General features: G+C 42.9%; 5 protein-coding genes across 5 annotated transcripts; 4 read left to right on the top strand and 1 right to left on the bottom strand.

Moving 5' to 3' along the window:
• The first annotated feature begins 113 nt into the window (after positions 1-113).
• Positions 114-1,447, top strand: LOC143826404 (uncharacterized). Its single transcript, XM_077315190.1, has 2 exons — positions 114-319; positions 1,025-1,447. Exons 1-2 carry the CDS (start codon positions 197-199, stop codon positions 1,418-1,420), a joined length of 519 nt encoding a protein of 172 aa, XP_077171305.1. The 5' UTR covers positions 114-196; the 3' UTR covers positions 1,421-1,447.
• Positions 1,448-1,770: 323 nt separating this feature from the next.
• LOC143826552 (olfactory receptor 6C65-like) lies at positions 1,771-4,609 on the top strand. The gene is made up of 2 exons (XM_077315390.1): positions 1,771-1,913; positions 3,601-4,609. Exons 1-2 carry the CDS (start codon positions 1,771-1,773, stop codon positions 4,607-4,609), a joined length of 1,152 nt encoding a protein of 383 aa, XP_077171505.1.
• Positions 4,610-7,407: 2,798 nt separating this feature from the next.
• Positions 7,408-11,649, top strand: LOC143826551 (olfactory receptor 6J1-like). The gene is made up of 3 exons (XM_077315389.1): positions 7,408-8,403; positions 9,708-9,976; positions 11,646-11,649. Exons 1-3 carry the CDS (start codon positions 7,408-7,410, stop codon positions 11,647-11,649), a joined length of 1,269 nt encoding a protein of 422 aa, XP_077171504.1.
• A 25-nt stretch (positions 11,650-11,674) lies between these two features.
• On the top strand, positions 11,675-12,643 carry LOC143826549 (olfactory receptor 6J1-like). The gene has a single exon (XM_077315386.1). It carries the CDS (start codon positions 11,675-11,677, stop codon positions 12,641-12,643), a length of 969 nt encoding a protein of 322 aa, XP_077171501.1.
• Positions 12,644-16,917: 4,274 nt separating this feature from the next.
• On the bottom strand, positions 16,918-17,912 carry LOC143826397 (olfactory receptor 6E1-like). The gene has a single exon (XM_077315184.1). It carries the CDS (start codon positions 17,910-17,912, stop codon positions 16,965-16,967), a length of 948 nt encoding a protein of 315 aa, XP_077171299.1. The 3' UTR covers positions 16,918-16,964.
• Between the last annotated feature and the right edge of the window lie 2,406 nt (positions 17,913-20,318).

Genomic DNA, 20,318 nt, shown 5'->3' with positions numbered 1-20,318 from the left:
CCATAAGCAAAGTGTGAACTCCAGAGTAGCTCCTGAGCTGGATGACGTGAAGGCCTTGGGAGACCACATCTCCTTGGAAGCAAACCCTTGAGGTCATAATGGTAGCATGTCATCCCATCCCTCACCTCTAGTGGGGGGAAAGTAGCAAAGAGGAGAAGAAGGGCACCTCCCAACGGGAGGGGGTGAGCCCCCTGGAATGGGGAACTGGACTTCTCTGAGGAAGCTGGAGGAAACGGGGGGTGAACACCTGAAGCTAGAGCCGGCCAGGGGAAGTCAAGGCCTGGGGTTAATGAAGGTTTTCCGGAGGAGCCAGTGGGCAGTGAGTATTTCCAGAGGGAGGTGATTTAATCTGACATCCCCCTCTCCCCATTTTTAAATGGATTTTATATTATTTTGTTTATATTCTGTCTTCCTCCCCAATGGGAACCCGAAGCTGCCTGTGCCATTTTCCTCTCTTCAGTTTTATGCCCGCAACAATCCTATGACATCAGTCAGGCAGGAAGTGTTTGTGGTCCCAGATCTCCCAGGGGGCAACCATAGCATAGTGAGGGAATTAGAATCATAGAATCATAGAGTTGGATGGTACCTCCTGGGTCATCTAGTCTAACCCCCTGCACCATGCAGGCCACTCACAACCCTGTCACTCATCCACTGTCATCTGCCACCCCCTTGAACCTTCACAGAATCAGCCTCTCCATCAGAATTGAACCTGGGTCTCTGAGATCCTAGGCTGAGGACGAACCGTTTCTGCCAATCAGTAGTCAAACCAGGTAGTGGGATCTGATGAAGCCTGATTATGGGTTGTTGAGTGCAGTAGAAAGTCAATCAAGGGTTGAAGAGAAGGAAACAAAGAGGGGAGTGGGAAATCAGTCTGCTTGGAGAACCCTGGAAGGGAAGATTTGGATGTTTGCAATGGATTCCCCAGTTCCCCGCTCCTGAAATGCCTCACAGCCCTCCTGTACATTGTTGAACACTCCAATACGATTTTTTCAAAAGTGTGTTTCAGCTCCCCCTTTTTTTCCAGCCTAGGAAAATGTCGCCTGTTTCCAGCGAGGTCTTCTACCATGACTTGGAGCCCATGCCAAAGGACATCTTATCCTGGGGACGGAGAGGGGCCAGACTTCAGCGGGCCACCCAAAAAGCATGCCCTCCTCTGCCTTCCCTGAGCTTATGGGTGTCCGGAGATGGGGGCGAGCGGGAAGAGAATTACCGATACCACCGCTTGATGGGCAACCTGGTCTCCACCACGGTGCCCGAAGACGAGCTGCCTCCCCCAACTTGGTATGAGGTTCCCAGTGACCGCGTTGTGGGGCCTCCTCCACCTCCCCCCCTCCGATTCCTGACTAACGGCATGATCATGGCAGAAGGTCACCCGAGCGCCCACCTCAACCTTCACCCTGTCTTCCAGGAGGGAGAATAAAGCCAAACAATGGGGACATGCAGCTTACAGGTGTGACTCAGTGTCTAGTTTATTTATTACACTTATAGACCTCCCCAATGCAACCCATTGTCCCAGGGCGTTTAATAGCCATTCATACAAATATCATTCAAACCTATTAAAACTGGCCGTTCCTTGTTAATGTTAATGCAATAAAGTGATGTGCCAACTTTCATTGGCTGGACCAAGTCGGTAGATGTTTATATTGTCCTTCTCACTTGAAGAGTACAGGGTAGAATCAAGCAGGAATTTTGGGTATTCTTCCCCCAATTGCAGGCATGTATCTACACAATTCCCACCCTGGGGCAGGTGGGTTGGCGGAGCTTGGTGACATGGGGGATGAACGAGGGGCCTCCACAGATAAACACCATTCTCCCTGGCACCTGACATCCCACCGCCCCCACCAAGGCATGGTGTCAGAGGGGCCACCCACCTTCGGCTACAAGTCGTTTGGCTCCTCCCTGCCATTGGGAAGGTGAGACAGAGGACTGGCAGCCATTGGGTGCGGGGGGTGGCACCAGAGGGAGGTCTGCACTGCGGGGGCTGGTGCTAGGAGACTGAGGGGCATCTCACTGTCTAATGTGAATATCTGCTGCACCCAGCTTGAGGTCAGGGTGTGATCCTCAGTCGCCATGCTCTAAATATGCAATTGTTTATAAAGTTCTGTGAAGACAACATACTCTACAGTAAGGCATTGATTTTGTTGGCTGGTGCTGCAGTCAAAACACAAATTTCAAAGACATTACAGGACATCTTATTGCAAATTGGTCCTCTGGACATCTCAGGCTGAAGAATCCTCCTTTCTTTCTCCTTTCTCCTCCCCTCCTCCCACAACACACTCAAGAGTCTTGAGCTAGCATTCATAATTTATGTTCTTTCCACAATTAGTTCTTTAAGGAAAGTCCACAGGGGCTTGTTCTCTTGGCACAGAGCGTGTTTTAAATATGTTGAAGTCAAGGAAACCATCTTAGTCTAGGAATAGATGGTGTGTTCGTCACATCTGGTCTTTCATTCTCTCCTTTTTGGTCTCTTCCAGGATCTCAAAACACATTTTTCAACCTATATACCATATACCATATACTATATACCGTATTCCAGAGTGGAGAATACAGTTCTCAGGAGTGCTTGGTAAGATCTGGAAATGTCTCAGAAGAAGTTGTTTTTTTGTACACTGCTTTTACTACCTGAAGGCGTTTCAAAGCAGGTTACTATTGCCTGCCTTTCCTCCTCCCACAACAGACATCCTGTGAGGTAGGTGAGGCTGAGAAAGCTCTTAGAGTACAGTGACTGGCCCAAGGTCACCCAGCTGGCTGCATGTGGAGAAGAGGGGGAACCAACCCAGTTCTCCACCACTCTTAACCACCACACCAAGTTGGCTCTCTGTCTTTAAGAGCCGCCAATAATTTTCAGTAGGTTTTGACTTTTTTCACACCCCAAATGGCTCCAAAGTGAATAAGTCCCTTCCCCCAAATACTAATACTCTGGGTAATTCAAAGTAGTTAATGGATTGTAGAGTCAGGACAGGGAAAAATTAAGTACTTCATTTTAAAAAAGAAGAATCTTTAGTGACAGTTAATCTTTAAGAGGTGGGGTTACTAGCTGCCTGGAGAGAGAGAAAAAATGCCTTGCTTCTGTAATATAAGCTTAATGAGAGATTGTTATCCAGGCCATGTGTTTTATCTGCATCCTTTGGAAAGCTTCAGCTGCCTGTTTCAACACAGGAAGCCTTTCTTAAAGGAACACAATAGACACTGTGACCCGCCACGAGCCGCAAGGGAGAGGCGGGAAATAAATTGAAAAATAATAAATAATGAATAAATAATTTTCTCTCTTCAGGCTGTTGACAACCGTAGAAGCAGCATTGTGTAATAATTAGGATGTGAGATCGAAGGGACCTGGTTTCAAACTCCTACTCAGCTGGGTGATTTTGAGTCATCATTTTATGAGCCCCCACTGGCCTTCCAGGGTGACTTGGGGGATGAAATGGGCTATGTCAACTATGTCACGCAGAATAAAAATCTCACCAACAGTTCTGAGCCATCAGGTTGTTTGAACAGGATTGTGTGTTGGCTACAGATAGCCTGACAGCATCTGAAGCCCGTGATAGTTCTGGGATGGTCTTTTGTGCTCCCGTTCTTGGAAATACTATTTTGTCATTGCAGAAGTAGCTCCACCCTGCTGCCCATGTCCCACAGCAATTATTCGGTGCAAGAATTCTTCCTGGTGGGCTTTCCCATGGCCCCTTCCGCCCAGTTGCTCCTCTTCTTTCTGGTGCTGGTCAACTACCTCATCACCCTCTCAGGGAACGGCGTCATTATCTGCATTACTCTGTCTGACTACCGCCTGCAGAGTCCCATGTATTTCTTCCTCCGAAACTTCTCCTTTGTGGAAATTTGGTTCACCACTGTGACCGTGCCCAAACTTCTGGCCGGGTTCCTCACGGGAAGCCGCTCCATCACTTTTGTGGGGTGCATGGCTCAGTGTTACTTCTATTTTCTCCTGGGGGCCACGGAGTTTTTACTCTTGGGTGTCATGTCCTTTGACCGCTATCAAGCTGTGTGCAACCCGCTACGCTACCCAGCGCTGATGACTGGGAATTTCTGCCTCAAGTTGGTGTGTGGGTCGTGGGTGGCAGCTTTTTTTACCATCCTTGGTCCTTTGATCATGGTCACTGGCCTGTCCTACTGCAACTCCAACATCATCAACCATTTCTTCTGTGACCGCACCCCGCTGGTCAACTTGGCTTGCACTGATACCGAGTGGGTAGAGAATATCAACTTGGTGCTGGCCGGGGTCCTGATCCTGGGTTCTTTGGTGTTGACGGTCATCTCCTATTGTCTGATCACCTTAGCCGTGCTCTGGATCCCTTCTGCTCAAGGTCGGCGAAAGGCCTTCTCCACCTGCGCCTCCCACATGATGGTGGTCACGATCGTCTATGGCAGCCACATATTCATGCACGTCCGCACCCCCCATACATACACCGAGAGGGTCGACAAAGTGGTGGCCCTCATGACTAGCGTGGTGGCCCCGTCGCTCAACCCCTTTATCTACACCTTACGCAACGAGAAAGTCAAGGAAGCCCTCAGGGAAGCCGCACAGAAGAGAGGGCTGTTTTGCACCAATGAAATCAAGGAAGCAAAGACAGACTTTCTCAGGATTGTAATGCGATGAATTAGTGATACTGTGGTTAGAAACAGGTGTTGGTGGGATCCTGCAAATCCTTTGATGGAAAAGAGGTGAATTCCTTCTTCCTTCATGAAAAATCAGGATTAACCTCTGTCTGGATGCTTCTAGCCATGGAATCCTGTTTCTGTTCGGATCATGAATTTACTGAATGGCTTGCAGCATACCAGGACTGAAAATGTCCTTTGACCTAAGGAGATTTCTGCTAATGGAAGAGATTGAGAGGCACCATCAGGAGAAGACTTCTTAGGCTTGAGGACATCTTCAAACTTGGCTGAACAGGGAGGTAGGGTACAAGCCAACGTTCCAACAGGGCCATTGTTTGGTTGTTGTTATAGTTTTTTTAGATTTTCCTAACACAGGAACAGGAAACAGAAATTTAACATTTAATCACATAGACTTCAAAATGATTCAGGAAGTGTCTCAGCGCTCATAGAATTCTTTGGGTGGTCTTCTGTTCACCAAATTGGTGAGTTTAGCAATCCCAATGTACTTCCTTCATTTCCCAGCTCACAGGGCCTTCTGGACATCTTTCCCTTGCTTCACAGGTGCACAGCTATCAGCCAGTGATAACACTCGTAGAACCACGGATGACTGCTTGACCTCACTCTATTGTACAGGATGGGCTTCATGGCGAAATAAAAATCTGACGTGCATCCAAAAAAAGAGGAGTGGTTCAGGAAATAAAAGGAGTGTGTGGTCTTAAGTAATCTGCATGTTGCATAATAAAAATTTAAAAATAAAGTTGATAAGTGGAATGCAATTCTGACTAGGGCAGGGAACGGAAATCGATTTGTTTATAGAATTGAAAAAGGAGCTTGTAAAGCTTTGTGTCCAATGAATTGTCGAAGGCTGTCTTTGTCGTTGCTTGTTTTAGCCCTCCCCACTCAATTTAATTTACTCTTTCTGAGACAGGATATGAGACACCGTACAATATAAAAAATAACATGAGTTCAATAGCGATTATGAACGAAGCTTCCACCCTCTACAATTTTTCAACCATCAGTTAAATATTTTGTGCAATGTACCCTTCAGAGGCCTAAGAATTTCATTTGGCAAGTCATTAAGTCAAAAGACTGGTGGGATCCTCTCCCAGGGGCCAGACTAATAATTTGGGAACAGTAATACATTTCTGTATTCTTTGGGGGAAAGAGATAGAACGATCTCAGCAGTTATAAAAGAGCTCCCCCCTGAATACCAACATTTCCCCAGAACCCGCAGAATATGAAGGACACTATTCACGGGGTTTTCATACCTTTAACTCCATAGGCATCCCTCCCATTTTGCATTGCTCATGCTAGATTCATTACAGCCACACCGTTTTATTTCTGCTGAGTGGTAAGTGGAAGTTTGCTACTGCTCAGAGTTTTCTGCCTATGCATGCCATTTGTCTCTGCTTTTTGTAGGCTCAAAAGATTGGGTATCCGTTTGTATGGATAATCTGTACTTTAAGGATAGGGTGGGATTATAAACACTCTTCTTGCACATGTGGAAGGGAGGGAGGGAGGGAGGGAGGGAGGAAGGAAGGAAGGAAGGAAAGTTCTCTCTCTTGCAAATGACAATAAAGATTAAATATTACAAAATTAGAAAAGCAAAAAAAAAAAAAAATTAGGAACACCAGTCTGTGAATTAGGAGCAGATGCCAATATGGTAACAAACATTGGTTTGGATTGCCTTCCATCTGTTGTGCAGACTACATGTTAAAATCAGGGTCCAGTAGCACCTCTGATTTTATTGTGCTACTTCAGACCAACACGGCTACTCATTTGAGACTACATGTTGTTAGTTCAGCTAATTTCACATCTTTTTCCCATTGTGGGATTAAAGTAAAAAAAAATCAATTCTTAAATATTTGAAAGAGAGCAAGAAATACACACACACACACACACACAGAAGGCAACATGGAAGAATAAGGATATCTGGATGAGGTAAATTGATTTAAATATCATCTGATTTGTCACATAAGCATTGTTCTGCTCTCAGCTGATGCTGCATTCTGTATTCTGTGTAAGGAAACAATTACTTGAATACTTCATTTCTTATTTATTGCTCAAAGATTCTAAAAATGTATGAAAGAAAACATTTCAACCCATAAAAATGTGGTCAGTTGTGGATGACACACTTCTTGTTTACTTTTAACAGCCTCAATTTATGTTTTAAAATTTGAATATTTAGCCTTCCATCATACATTAAAATTTCATTTTTCTCTCTTGATATAGCCAAGGTCCACATCAAAAAATTGGAAATGTTCTGAAGTTATCATCATCATCATCATCATCATTTTATTATTAATAACTTGGTCTTCATTATCATCCTTTTGTTATTTATTTCCTTTTTAAGATGGTGATGATGAAGAAGATGACTAATAATAAGATGATTATGAGAACATCAACTACAATAAACAATAACAGATATTGATACTCAGGAAGACATGGAAAATGAGAAATTGGGGTTTAGAACAGGGGTAGTCAACCTGTGGTCCTCCAGATGTCTATGGACTACAATTTCCATGAGCCCCTGCCAGTGTTTGCATGAGCCCCTGCCAGGACCACAGGTTGACTTCCCCTAGTTTAGAACATCCAGTGCTGAGATTTTTATAAGTGGAAGAGAACAAAAGCAGCAGAAATCAGTAATGGCAGATAATGGGAAATTGATTCTCAAATTATCTTTGTGAACATGAAAACCTGAAGCTTTAAGTACATATAGTGATATGGAATCCTTAACTGCTGTCTTACCCTTCACAGGTGTCACATATTTCTAAGTGGCAGGCAAAAAAGTGACAGGAGATGGAGACCTCCAATAGAACTGTGACTAAATTCATCTTAATGGGTTTTTCCCTTGGACATCAAGGAGAGCTCCTTCTTGCTGTGGTCTTTCTAGCTATGTACATCACATCCCTGGCTGGCAACATACTAATCTTCTGCCTTGTGTTAGGAAACACGCAGCTCCATACTCCTATGTATTTTTTCCTCTCGAACTTCTCCATATTGGACATCATATTCACCTCCGTTATCAGTCCACAGCTGCTGTGGAACCTCTTTTCTGGGGACAAATCTATTTCCTTCCCAGCCTGTATTGCTCAGCTCTACTTTTACTTCTTGTTGGGCACAGTGGAGTTTTTCTTATTGACATCCATGTCTTATGATCGCTATGCTGCCATTTGTAGACCTCTGCATTATCACACCATCATGAGTGGGGGTGTATGTGTCAAGATAGTTCTGGCATGTTGGTTCGGTGGGTTCCTCTCTGTCCTCTGTCCCATCATCCAGATTAGCAAGTTGTCCTTTTGTAAATCTAACCGTATCAACCATTTCTTCTGTGATACTGTACCTCTGCTAGAGTTGTCATGCACCAGCACCCATTTCATTAAATTAATGGATTTCATGCTGTCTTCTCTTGTGATTGTTGGTTCAGCCACCCTGACACTAATTTCATATGTGTATATCATCTCAACCATTCTGCACATCCCCACCACCAGCAGCCGGATGAAAGCCTTCAACACCTGTGCCACGCACCTCACGTTGGTCTCTCTCTCCTGTGGGATCTCCATCTTCACCTATGTAATTCCTTCACGGAAAGAGACACTGGAGGCCCACAAAGTGCCTGCCATTCTGACTACCATGGTCTTCCCTCTTTTGAACCCATTCCTCTTCACTCTGAAGAATGATTCTGTCAAGGAGGTTCTGAGGAGGACAATTCAAAGGATTGGCAATATGATTATGGAAAACATTCTAGCTGCTTTGAAAGAAAACAAGATTTTAAAGGGAAAAGTCTGTAAAAAGGTACACAATCATACATCGTCTTAGCAGTTGTAAATGGGAAGGGCTATGGCTCAGTGGTAGAGCATCTGCAGAAAGTCCCAGGTTTAATTCCTGGCATCTCCAGTTGAAAGGAGATAGATTTAGGTGAAGTGCTTGTGACCCAGGAGAGTTCCTACCAGTCTGAGTAGACAATTCTGAACTTAGTGGGCCAAGGGTCTGATTTAGGATAAAGCTGCTTCATGAGTTCATGTGTGTACAATCAATTAACATCTACTGACACCCCCCCTCCCAAAGCCATCCTACTGGAGTCTAGGTTCAGGTGATCGGAGTGTGGTACAGCACCCTTTGTAGATGCTGACAATGGTTTTGATGCTGTTTCTTGCTGATATTGTTTAAGTTATGCTTAGTTCTAACTTTTGTTTCATTTTAATTTGATTGTTTTTTTTAATGTTGTTGTATTTAATGTTTTACACCATCCTGAGACAGTCTCCTGAGTTGGGTGGTATAAGTTCATAAGGGAATGTGGACCCCCATGGTCTCCTATCAGAATGTCCCTTCATTCCTAAGCCTGAAGAAAGGTTTTAATTTGCGATGGACAATAAAACATGAGCTTGTGAAGGATTAATAACATTGTAGGTGGGACTTGTCTTTCCTTTAACTGAATCTCAATCCATTCCCCGATTTACTGTGATCCCAATCCACCACATTTTCCCATAGAGATCCACAGACATCAAATTCCAAGATTAATCTTTTTTGTAGAGTTGTCTTCTCCCTGGTAGGAAAAATGGTTTGTTTCCATTTTGGGGGGTATTTTTCAAAATGGCTTCAAATACTCTGTTTTCTTAAGAGACACACTTATGGTGGATGCCACCGGTTAGCCTTATCTCACCCCATCTCAGAAGCTAAGCAGGGTGAGCCCTTGTTACTGTTTGAATGGGAGGCCACCAAGAAGGTCCACAGCTATGCTTCCCAACTATATTCTACATGGTTGCACCACTTCTGGGGCTTTCTGAAGCCTATAGAATTTTTCAGCAGGTTCTCAACGGTAAAAAAAAGTTGAGAAAGGCTGGTGTAAGCTTTCCTGCGTGCAGAACACGCTTTGCCAGAAAATTACATGGGAGTTACAAGACCACATATATAAGCAGAGAGTATCTCCCATGTCATTGTCTGATGAATTGTGCTGTGCACATGAAAGCTCACACCTTGAATAAAACTTATTTGGTCTTAAAGGTGCTGTCAAACTCAAGCTTTCTTCTGCTGCTTCAGACCAACATGGCTGTCTGCTTGAATAAGAAAAGAAGTTACTATCTGTCTTCTGCTTCTAGACGTTGCTGGATAAAACCGTTGTAGAAATCCCTGTTCGACTCAATATCCCATCATGTCTTCACTACAGTCCCCTGAGGCTGTTTCTCTGTAGCCCAAGTAATAAGCTTGGAGGTTTAAAGGACAATAAGAGAACTCAGGGCCACGAGTATCTGCCAGAGAGAATGCAGAGAGATGGGTTTCTACTGGAGTTCAGTTTTCTTGTGGATGGCGAGGTCCAGATAGAGACAGAAACATCAGAAGAGCAGATATTTACAGTAACATCTAACAGGTAGGTTCCTAGACAGAGAAACAGTCAGACAGACCTATTAATTGTTTGTGGTCACCCAGAAGGGTTGTCCCTGGTCGACGTCACTAAAAATAGAATACTAGTCATCTTAGAATCATAAAATCATAGAATAATAGAGTTGGAAGGGACCTCATGGGTCATCTAGTCCAACCCCCTGCATTATGCAGGACCTTTGGTTCATGAGAGCTACTTTGACACTCCTTGAACAAGCAGAATAGACCACAGGAAGGGAAAGAAGTTGTAAAACACCATTGAGAATGAGTGGGACATGTGACCTCGGAATAAATGAACCAGGTGTTTCCAGAAGGGTGAAGGAAACTTGCAGAGATTATTCAGCTCAGAAAGGTGCATGGAAGGGAGGTTGTTGGGGATTTTGGAAGAAGAATGGAGACTTTTGGAGATTTCCCCCCTCCCAGGAGCTTACGAAAATGAATGAGCAGGAATTCAATGAAGCAGTAGGGTGGTGGGACGGCAAAATGGAGGGATGGGAACAGATGAGCTTGGGTGCACAAAATTCTGTCTTTCTTGAGGCAGACAGAATGTTAAGGCTACTTGTCCCCTATTAAAGATTCAGGCTTCAAATTCTTAGAGCATAAGAATATCAGAACAAGGGTTCATCTTCACCAATGCATTTCCTACACTCAGCAAATACCAACATGCCGGTGATCCCTGACTGTACAGATGTCCACCTGGCCTCGACCAGAACTAGGAGTGTTTTGGCCTGGATCCAGCCTGGTCAAATGTGATCTGGGCCGTAAGAGTTCAAAGTTCTTCAGGGCTGTAAAATGGCACTCTTCTGCCCGGTCTATGGTTGAGGATATGGTAGATGACAACCAAATGCTTTCCTTTTTCTCATCCTCTCCCTTCCTCTCTTCCATTCTGTGCTCCCCCCCCCACCATCAACAAAATTAACAGCCTGATGGCGATTGGAGATGGCACTTTCGTTCTACTTTAAATGCACTTTAATGATCATTAGTAAGTGGATTTTACCGTTCCATATATTCAAAAAGCACCTTGAAAGTGGATTGAGAGTGCATTACTCAACACGTGTGAAACTCTTAATGTTAGCTCCTCCATCTGCCATCATATATCAATGTGCATTCTTGGCTATATTCATTATTTTTAATGACAGGATAGAGGTGAGAACCAGGCAAACTGTAGTGCTTCCGGAAAATGCAGGTCTTGTTTCTTTGTTCTCGTTCTCCATAATAAGATCAACTGTGTTACCACCTGAATTCAGGAGAGGGTTGAGAAAGGAAAGGGTCATAGCTGAAATGTAGAACATCAAGATTTTCATGCAGAGGGCCCCAGGTTGAATCCCCTGAATGTCCAGTTGAAAGGATCAGGTAGCAAGGGATGTGAAAGGCTTCTGAGACCTCTGAGATCTGCTGCCATCCAGAGCAAGCAAGACTCACCTTGCTGGATCAAAGCTCAGACTCAGTAGAAAGCAGATCCATGGGTTCAAATGTTCTTCTTGATCCAGGTGTTCTCTTGTCTGCCTTAGACAAAACACTGTCTCTCCATAATCAGGATTGCCCTCCCTTCTAGATAAGGTATTGGAAAAGATGTTAGAAATATGACTTGGGTTGGGCCTTGTGCTGTGACGGGGACAAGACTTTCTCTTAATGATGCTCTTTCTTAAATCCTTCAGGTAAACTGGCTAAGCAATGAAGAAAAAGCATGATTGAGAATCGGAGCGTGTCTGAATTCATCCTGACGGGCTTTTCTGTTGGGCGTCAAGGGGAAGTCCTCCTTGCGTGCCTCTTTCTGGCTATGTACATTGTTTCCCTGGTGAGCAACATGGCTATCATTTCAATTGTGTTGGCGGACAGTCGGCTCCACAGCCCCATGTACTTTTTCCTTAGCAACGTCTCTGTGCTTGACATCCTCTTCACTTCCGTTATTAGCCCTCAGCTACTGTGGAATCTCTTTTCTAATGACAAAACCATCTCTTTTCCTGGCTGCATGGCCCAGTCCTATTTCTACTTCTTCCTGGGCACGGTAGAATTCCTCCTGTTGACCTCCATGTCCTATGACCGCTATGCTGCCATCTGTAAGCCGCTCCAGTACCACGCCATCATCAATGGCCGTGTGTGTATCCAGTTGTTATTGGGCAGCTGGTTGGGTGGCTTCCTCTCTGTCCTTTGCCCCACCATTATGATCACCAGGTTATCGTACTGCAAGTCCAACGTCATCAACCATTTCTTTTGCGACAGTGGCCCCCTGTTGAATCTATCCTGCTCGGACACACATTTCATTGAGCTGATGGACTTTCTGCTCTCCTCTCTCGTCGTCCTTTGCTCGCTGGTCTTGACGTTGGTCTCCTACATGTACATCATCTCAGCGATCTTGCGCATCTCGACTACCATGGGCCGGTCAAAAGCCTTCAACACCTGTGCGTCACATCTGACCATTATCTCCATCTCCTGCGGCATCACCATCTTTATCTATGTCACACCATCCCAGAAGGAAACTCTAGAAGTACACAAGGTGCCTGCTGTTCTTACCACCATTGTCTGCCCCTTCCTGAACCCTTTTATCTTCACGTTGAAAAATGACATGGTAAAGCAGGCACTAAAGGAAATGGTAAGGAGGAACACTAAAACCATCACTCAAAAAATCACGGGGTTCTGGAGAAAGAAGGACTGATTTTAATCAAAGAGGTTGATGTGGTAGAGTAAGAACTTAGAACATAAAATCATAGAATTGGAAGAGGCTATCTAGGTCAAGACCCCGCTCAGTCCAGGATCAAGCAATAAAACAAGAAGAGTGTGCCACCTCACTCTGTGTTCCTTTACTTCTTCAGTTTGAGAGAAACTTTAGAGCATTATTTCTTCTGCCTTTCTAATATCTTTCCACACAAGTCTACTAGGAAGTAAATAAAATTGAGTCCAGGAGGCTCTTACCCAAGGAAATATGCTTAGCAATGCATCCTTGATTATGTTGCTGTCCTCTGAAGAGCTGCAATAGATCATGATTGCAATCACCATGTAAGGTAGAAGAATCACCATAGAAAAAGCATAGGTAATTGCCATGCAGGACAAAAGCCAAAACATAACAATGGAGAAGTGAACACAGTGAACTGTATCTGTCTGTTTACCTGTCTGTCTAATTTATTTTGGCCATAATTGACAGAAGACTTTCCTCACAATGCTGTCTTTGCAAGCTATTGCGTTAATAAGGCCAGATGTATAATGTAGAACTAAATGAGCATATGATATTGTAGTATTTATAAAAATCAGTGTGACTGCCATTGTTTTCTAAAAATAAAATTAGATACTAAATATGATGGGAGGGGGTCTAAAATAAAACTCATGCATTTTGTACTGAACAAAATTAAGTGGATGTAAGAGCCTCATACAGTCAATATGGGACCAACAGCCTCTCAGGTTTTTTTTAAGTTAAACTTTATAACATTGAAAACTCTGAATCCTTCAATTGTGAATTGACATCCTAAGTTACCTTAAGAAGAAAGACTTGGTATAAATGAAAAAATTAAGAAGCCAAGCAAAATGGACAAAAGCTGTCACATTATAGCATATTAACGCTGGGCAAAATTTGTTTTATGTGTACAAAAATAAATGTTTGAATATATGTTTTATATATCTACAAATAAACACAGGAATTATCATTAGCTGAAACTGTAATTTACCTTACAGAAACATCTTCATCCATTTAGAACAAATCAAGCATAGTCTAAAAAAAAACATTTCACTTGTCCTGCTAAGGTCTGTTCAATGAAGCCTATGCCCAGGAAAATATTCTTAGGAACACGTTCAATCAATCAGTCAAATTTTATTTATGGTCATTCAGACCAAAATTTAAATGTACATTTAGAATGTCAAGAAAATACAGAGAAATATTTGGGTACAGGGAAAAATTTTTTTAAATACATATAAGACCTAATCATGATTTAAAATCAATGTTAAAACACTATTTCCAAAACATTCAAACATTGCAGAATTTGGTTGGACCGAGAAGGAGACTTTCTGTCCTATGTATAAACTGTGTATAATTTAGCAGCGCAAGGGATTCATTGTCATAAATGCCAAATCTGAGAACATATCTCTCCCTTCCTCCCTCTCATGTAGGATTCTGCTGTTATTTTAAAGAAGGCTTTATTGCAGATCTTAGATTCAATGTCTATTTTTTACAACAATGGTGTTGTTTTATCGTTTAAAATAACATCATCATTTTACTGCTTAACTGCATAAAACGATCAATTTTCACATTTCTCATAAACCAATGAGAGAATATCATACTACATTTGAACACATTAATTCTGGTTACATTTGACACAATTATCTAATTTCCTTGCTAAGAAGTTATCCTCATGTGGGCAAACATTTCTTAAATTGTGTCCCTTGAGAAAATCAGTGGAGTTATCTTGTGGAAGCAGAGCTATAAAGAGTGTGTTGGAAAAGAATCTATAATTTCATGGGAAATTAGCCATAAATGTGTCTTCTTGGTGGAGAATTTTGGATTATGTGGCCAAATCCTTGGCTTGTAGGATCTGCTCTCCTTCCCTGCCCTTTCATTTGCCCTTTAAACTCTCTTCAGATAAAAACATATATTTTCTCTTTCCTTGCTTGTATTCCCTTCACTGTTTGGCATCAACTTACTAGCTGCACTGTTTCTTCAAGACCTCTCCCAAATGGTGGAGCATTTTGGCAGTTGTTATTTAAAAGGAAACTCATATGGTTCCCAATCAAGGGCAAACAAGAAAATGATGGCATCTCTTTTCTATTCCCTGGCTGATAAGACTAGTGGTTTAACTAGGAACTAGTTGGCCTTGATTTTCATCCAGTAGTGTTTGGACAATATTTGGGATGTAACAATGACTTTTTAAACAATTACTTTCCCCCCCCCCGCCCCGCCGAATACATCTTTTTGAACTCAGTGGGACTGACCTCTGAAAAAAAGTATTTTTTGTTCCAGCGCTAGAAATTAAGAATGTGGAGATACCAACTATTGAACTATGGCTGGATAAACTTGCTGATTTAGAGAAAATGGCAAAACTAACGTCTATAGTCAACAAAATGCCACTGGAAGAATTTCAGGAGCAGTAGAGCTTCTACCTGGATTACCTTACCAAATGAAGCTCCAATCAGGATATAGGGACTGTGGGAGGATGAGGGATCAGGATATATGGTAATCAATACCTATTTCTTTATTTCAGTATACTTTTATAAAATAAAAAAGATTTTCCTAAAAAGCAGGGTTTTGTGAAATCCTGGAGTTTCTTGATGGCCCTGAAAGTATTTCACGAATGGGTGGGACAATTATTTTTAATATATATTTTTTAATTTGTTAAACATTTATGGGGTGATGTGACCATATATAATCATGTGGACACCACCCAATGGCCAGTGATAGGCCTGGGGGGAGTGGGAAGGGGATGGGCCCCAGGTGGGCATGTCCACAGCACTGCTTCCCAACCATATTCTGCAGGATTGCACGAATTCTGGGGTTTCTTGAAGCCTGAAGAATGTTTCAGGGTTTTCCCAGTGGTAAAAAGGTTGAGAAAGACTTTCTTAAAGTTTTGGATATACTTTTTCCCCAATATTCTTATCAAGAAATGTTTCTCTCTCTCTTTTTGCACAGCAACAGTATGCTGTGTACTCCTTGTGCATTCCCTTCCATGTGTCTTCCACCAAACTTGATCCATTTGTATGTTGAAAATAAAACTCATGGAAAATGGCTGGTTTGTCCTGTGGTCACCATTACTGTTCCCAAGACCTTGATGGAGTCCTGAGTTCCATCACTGGACCCTCACCCCCGAATAATCATACATAAGCCATGCAAACCCGAATGTAACACTAACGTAACAGAAGGGATCGTCATCAAAGAATAAACCTCAGAAAGCCACAGTGTTATGCTCAGAAGGAAAATTATTTTATTCTATGTGAAATCTGAGATCCCATACTGCTTAGACATACAAAAAAGAAAATGAAATCAGAGTCCAGTAGCACCTTTAAGACCAACAAAGATTTATTTAGGATGTGAGCTTTCGAGTCCAAGCACTCTTCCTCACACTATGAACTCTTTACATGACAGGGAATATATAGCAAAAATTAATTCTGTTACATCAGTAGACTGTGTCACACAACCAAATACAGCCAATGATAATTCCTTGTCAAAACAGCCAACCAATCCCCTGGAATTCAGTTGCTGTTTGCAAAAACACAAGTAGAGACAGAACTGCCTGTGCCAGTGATCAAAGGCTGTCACCTTGCCATATGCTGCTTGCCCTCATCTGTCTCCATACGCTGCTACCCTAAAAGGCCACCAGGATTCCCAACTCTGCACTGCCTCTACCTTGTCTCTCGTTGGTCTGGTGCCCCCTCTCTTTATTTATTTTATTTTATTTATTTATTCATATTTATATACTACCCTCCCCGAAGGTTCTTTGCTTTGTATCTCATGAATACCACCTCTGGGAGGCCAAACAGGCATTTTCTCCACTTCCCCACCTGCCCCAGAGGTGGCACCTAGCACCCTTGCCAAATGCTGCAAGTGCAAATGCAAGTCCTTGCAAAAAGCAACAATGCAGTCCGTGTAAGCCTCATGTTATTCAGAAGCTTCTGAAAAGATGAATTTGCATCCTGAAGGCTAAAATCCTGCACAGTGACCTCATAGTAACCAAATGGGGTTAGGAAGGTCTAAAATACCTAACCTGTTTTGAAAACAAATAAAACTTTAAGAGGTGAGACAAAAAAATGCTCCTAAGGAGAAACAATATGTTGGTTTGGATTTTAACTGTTCCATGTAATATTCTGAAATGTTTTCTGTAAACCTCCCAGAGCCGTAGGGAAGGGCGGTATAAAAATATAAATAAATAAATAAACAAACAAACAAACAAAAGTCTGGAAAGTAATGTATAGATTGACTGTATATTGGCATCTCCCTGCAATAGTGGTGAATTTTCCTGTTGATGTCATACTGGCTTTTGTTTTCATGCTGGTGTTTCCTATAATCCCCCATGCTTAAAGGGCACTAGCCCCTGTCTAAATGCATCTGTTAAGGCCTCCTTCACTTGTTTGTTCCTTAGGCAATATATGAATGGGATTAGAAGTGGTGCCATAACTGTGTTAAGGACAGCCACTGACTTTCTGTAGTCTAAACTACTATTGCCTTTTGGCTTTACATACAAGAAAATGCAGCTGCCATAGGTGATGCCGACTACAGTGATGTGTGAGGAACAAGTGGAGAAAGCCTTGCGCCTCCCTGCAGTTGACGGGATGCGCAAGATGCTAGAAATAATATAGACGTAGGACACCGCATTGACCACCAAGGTCCCGATGATAGAAAATATAGCCGAAAGGAGAGCCATGAATTGCAAGAGACTCGTGTCTGCACAAACGAGCTTGAGTAGAGGTCCGTTGTCACAGAAAAAATGGTTGATGATATTTGAACCACAAAATGACGCCTGAAATAAACCTACTGCCGGACCCAACACTAGCAAAAATCCTGTTACCCAGCAACAAAGCACCAGCAATGAACAGGTGTGATCATTGATTATGGTTAAGTAATGAAGAGGGTAGCAGACAGCTACATACCTGTCCACAGACATGACTGCCAGCAGAAAGAACTCTGTAGTCCCCAGGCTGAAGTATAAAAAGTTCTGTGTGAAGCAAGTCGTTGCAGAGATAGTTTTATGACCCATAGCCATATTGGACAATGTGATGGGCATGATGGTGGTGGTGTAACCGATCTCTACAAATGCAATGTGTCGTAGGAAGAAATACATTGGAGTATGGAGACGATGGTCCATTAGTGTGATTATGATAATGAGTAAGTTCCCCATGATGGTCAACAAGTACGTGCTGAACAGGAATAGAAAAAACAAAATTTGAAGGTTGTGGTCATCAGTCAAACCAAGCAGTATGAATTCCTTCACTCTGGTCCCGTTCGCCATGGTCAGCCTCCTCCTAAAAATAATGCAGAGCAATCAATGTTTTGCACTGACATTTTGTAAGAAATCTGGATCGTGCTTTTTCCTCTCTCCTTTTTGCAATTGAGAGAACATGATCCTAGGTGACCAAATTAAGACGGATACAGGGAGAGAACATGAATGGAAACCCAGTCCCTGTCACAGATTCCTCCCAACACAGCATAAGGTTCAGTGGGAGGTATGTGTTTCCATATTCAGTATACTGGCCGTTTCAGTGAGACATAAAAAGGTCCTGAATTCTTGTTAATCATATCCTATTTCATCTTTATGCACAAGGAATGTTTCTCATCAGGCTGCAATTATTTTCATATATTGAAATCTCATTAAGAACATAAGAAGAGCCCTGCTGGGTCACGCCAGTGGTTCAGTTATCCCGACATCCTTTCACACATAGTGGCCAACCAGTTCTGGGGGTCCCACATCAGGACATAGAGACTGTGGAAGTTCCCTGATGTATCCGGCTGGTTGTTATATTCTGAGGTTTACTGCCTCTGAATGTGGAGGTTCCTTTTAGTCACCATGGCTCGTAGCTACTAATAGACCTGGACTCCATGAATCTGTCTAAACTCTTCTTAAAGTTCTCTGTGCCTGAGGTTCTGACTACATCCTTTGGCAACAAATCTCATATTTTAATCTGTTTTTGGATTTCCTTTGTCCATGCTGAATCTACTCTCTGTCACCTTGATTAGATGACCAAAAGTTAATGATTCTGGGGGGTAGGGGTGGACTTGATGTATAATATTATATTTTAAATTAAATGCATCTTCATTCACTATCCATGTATGATAGTTCAGCAAAACACTTACCATGAAAACGCACCATTGGATGTAGGACTTTCAGCTTCCCCCACCCCCATTGTTCTGCCCTATTGCCTTAGTTTTGTTCAGGCTTCATTCTTCTCATTTCTTCCTCTAGTGTATGTCCTGAGCCTCTGAACACCAGCGTTCAGGCTCTTCCGTTGATTGGCTCAAGAGTTATTTACCTCCAAAATGTTATATTAGCAAATAATCCACCTTCACATATTCCAGATGCACTTCTTCGCCTTTTTGGACCAGCAATAAACCTCTGAGATGTGACACATCCACAAATCTAAGAATATATATTTTGTTTTGCTCCCTGTTTGTTGTGGGGCTTATGGGATATTGCCTGCACTTCCCCAGAGACCACAAAAGTCACTATGTCCCTGCTACAGTAATTCCATGCTCTGGGAGTTTCCTCTCTAACAAATAGGTTTTCCTTAGAGGTTCAGTGTGGAAGGCCACTTTTCTGGCATCCTATAGAGAATGCAAGCTGTTTGGCTACTTTTCAGTTCCCCTCTCTGAATTTTGATGAGACCTTTTCTGATTCTCTGAATTTCTTTCCCAGAATTGGGGACACTTCTGCGAATCCATCAAACTCTAAATGTCAACTTTTTGTAGTAGAAGAAGAAGAAGAAGAGTTGGTTCTTATATGCCGCTTTTCCCTACCCGAAGGAGGCTCAAAGCGGCTTACAGTCGCCTTCCCATTCCTCTCCCCACAACAGACACCCTGTGGGGTGGGTGAGGCTGAGAGAGCCCTGATATCACTGCTCGGTCAGAACAGTTTTATCAGTGCCGTGGCGAGCCCAAGGTCACCCAGCTGGTTGCATGTGGGGGAGTGCAGAATCGAACCTGGCATGCCAGATTAGAAGTCCGCACTCCTAACCACTACACCAAACTGGCTCTAGTAAAGTTCACACCCCCACAGTACAGGCTTCCTCAGCCAATGATTTCATAAAACCCTCGTGTTTCTTGATGGCCCTGGAAGTGTTTCCCAAATGGCTGGGACTTCATTATTATTTGATATATATTTTAAATTTGTTAAACATTTAGGGGGTGATATGACTTTATAGGATCATGTAGACCCCCTCCCCCAATGGCCTATAAGGGGCCTGAAGGGAGTGGGAAGGGGAGGGGGCCCAGGTGGGCAAGTCCACAGCTCTGCTTCCCAAACATTTTCTGCAGAATTGCACCACTTCTGTTGTTTCTTAAAGTCTGAAGAATGTTTCAGGGGGTTCTCAACAGTAAAAAAAGTTGAGAAAGGCTGTCTTGAAGTTTTGAATACACTTTTTCTATAGTGGATAAATACTTATCAAGAACCGTTTGTTGTTACACAGTGTTTCCCTCCCTATTTCTGCGCAGCAAGAGCACGCTGTGTTCCCCCAATTTCATCTTTGGTTCTAACTTTGGTCATGCAGCAGACGTTTGCTGGCTGTTCCACCATTTATCTTGGTCCGTATGGGATCAACCAAATCCAAGTCTTCTCCATCTTGGTTTCTGCTCTGTGGAATGGCCTCCCTGAAGAGGTGAAGGGGGTCTCCCTCTTTCATTGAGCTTTCGAGGAGGTTTGGAA

The sequence above is a fragment of the Paroedura picta genome, chromosome 16 (genome assembly GCF_049243985.1).
Source record: "Paroedura picta isolate Pp20150507F chromosome 16, Ppicta_v3.0, whole genome shotgun sequence".
Lineage (NCBI taxonomy): Eukaryota > Metazoa > Chordata > Lepidosauria > Squamata > Gekkonidae > Paroedura > Paroedura picta.
The sequence above is the reverse complement of the archived record's forward strand: the minus strand, read 5'-3'. Positions and strand labels throughout refer to the sequence as shown.

What these genes read in the sequence shown, in the direction of transcription:
- LOC143826551 (XM_077315389.1), top strand. Translation starts at nt 7,408, where the DNA reads ATGGAGACCTCCAATAGAACTGTGACTAAATTCATCTTAATGGGTTTT. An exon ending in AGGGAAAAGTCTGTAAAAAG is followed by an intron (nt 8,404 to 9,707) that starts GTACACAATCAT and finishes TTCTGCTTCTAG; the next exon opens with ACGTTGCTGGATAAAACCGT.
- LOC143826552 (XM_077315390.1), top strand. Translation starts at nt 1,771, where the DNA reads ATGGGGGATGAACGAGGGGCCTCCACAGATAAACACCATTCTCCCTGG. An exon ending in TCCTCCCTGCCATTGGGAAG is followed by an intron (nt 1,914 to 3,600) that starts GTGAGACAGAGG and finishes TTGTCATTGCAG; the next exon opens with AAGTAGCTCCACCCTGCTGC.
- LOC143826549 (XM_077315386.1), top strand. Translation starts at nt 11,675, where the DNA reads ATGATTGAGAATCGGAGCGTGTCTGAATTCATCCTGACGGGCTTTTCT.
- LOC143826397 (XM_077315184.1), bottom strand. Translation starts at nt 17,912, where the DNA reads ATGGCGAACGGGACCAGAGTGAAGGAATTCATACTGCTTGGTTTGACT.
- LOC143826404 (XM_077315190.1), top strand. Translation starts at nt 197, where the DNA reads ATGGGGAACTGGACTTCTCTGAGGAAGCTGGAGGAAACGGGGGGTGAA. An exon ending in TCCGGAGGAGCCAGTGGGCA is followed by an intron (nt 320 to 1,024) that starts GTGAGTATTTCC and finishes CTTTTTTTCCAG; the next exon opens with CCTAGGAAAATGTCGCCTGT.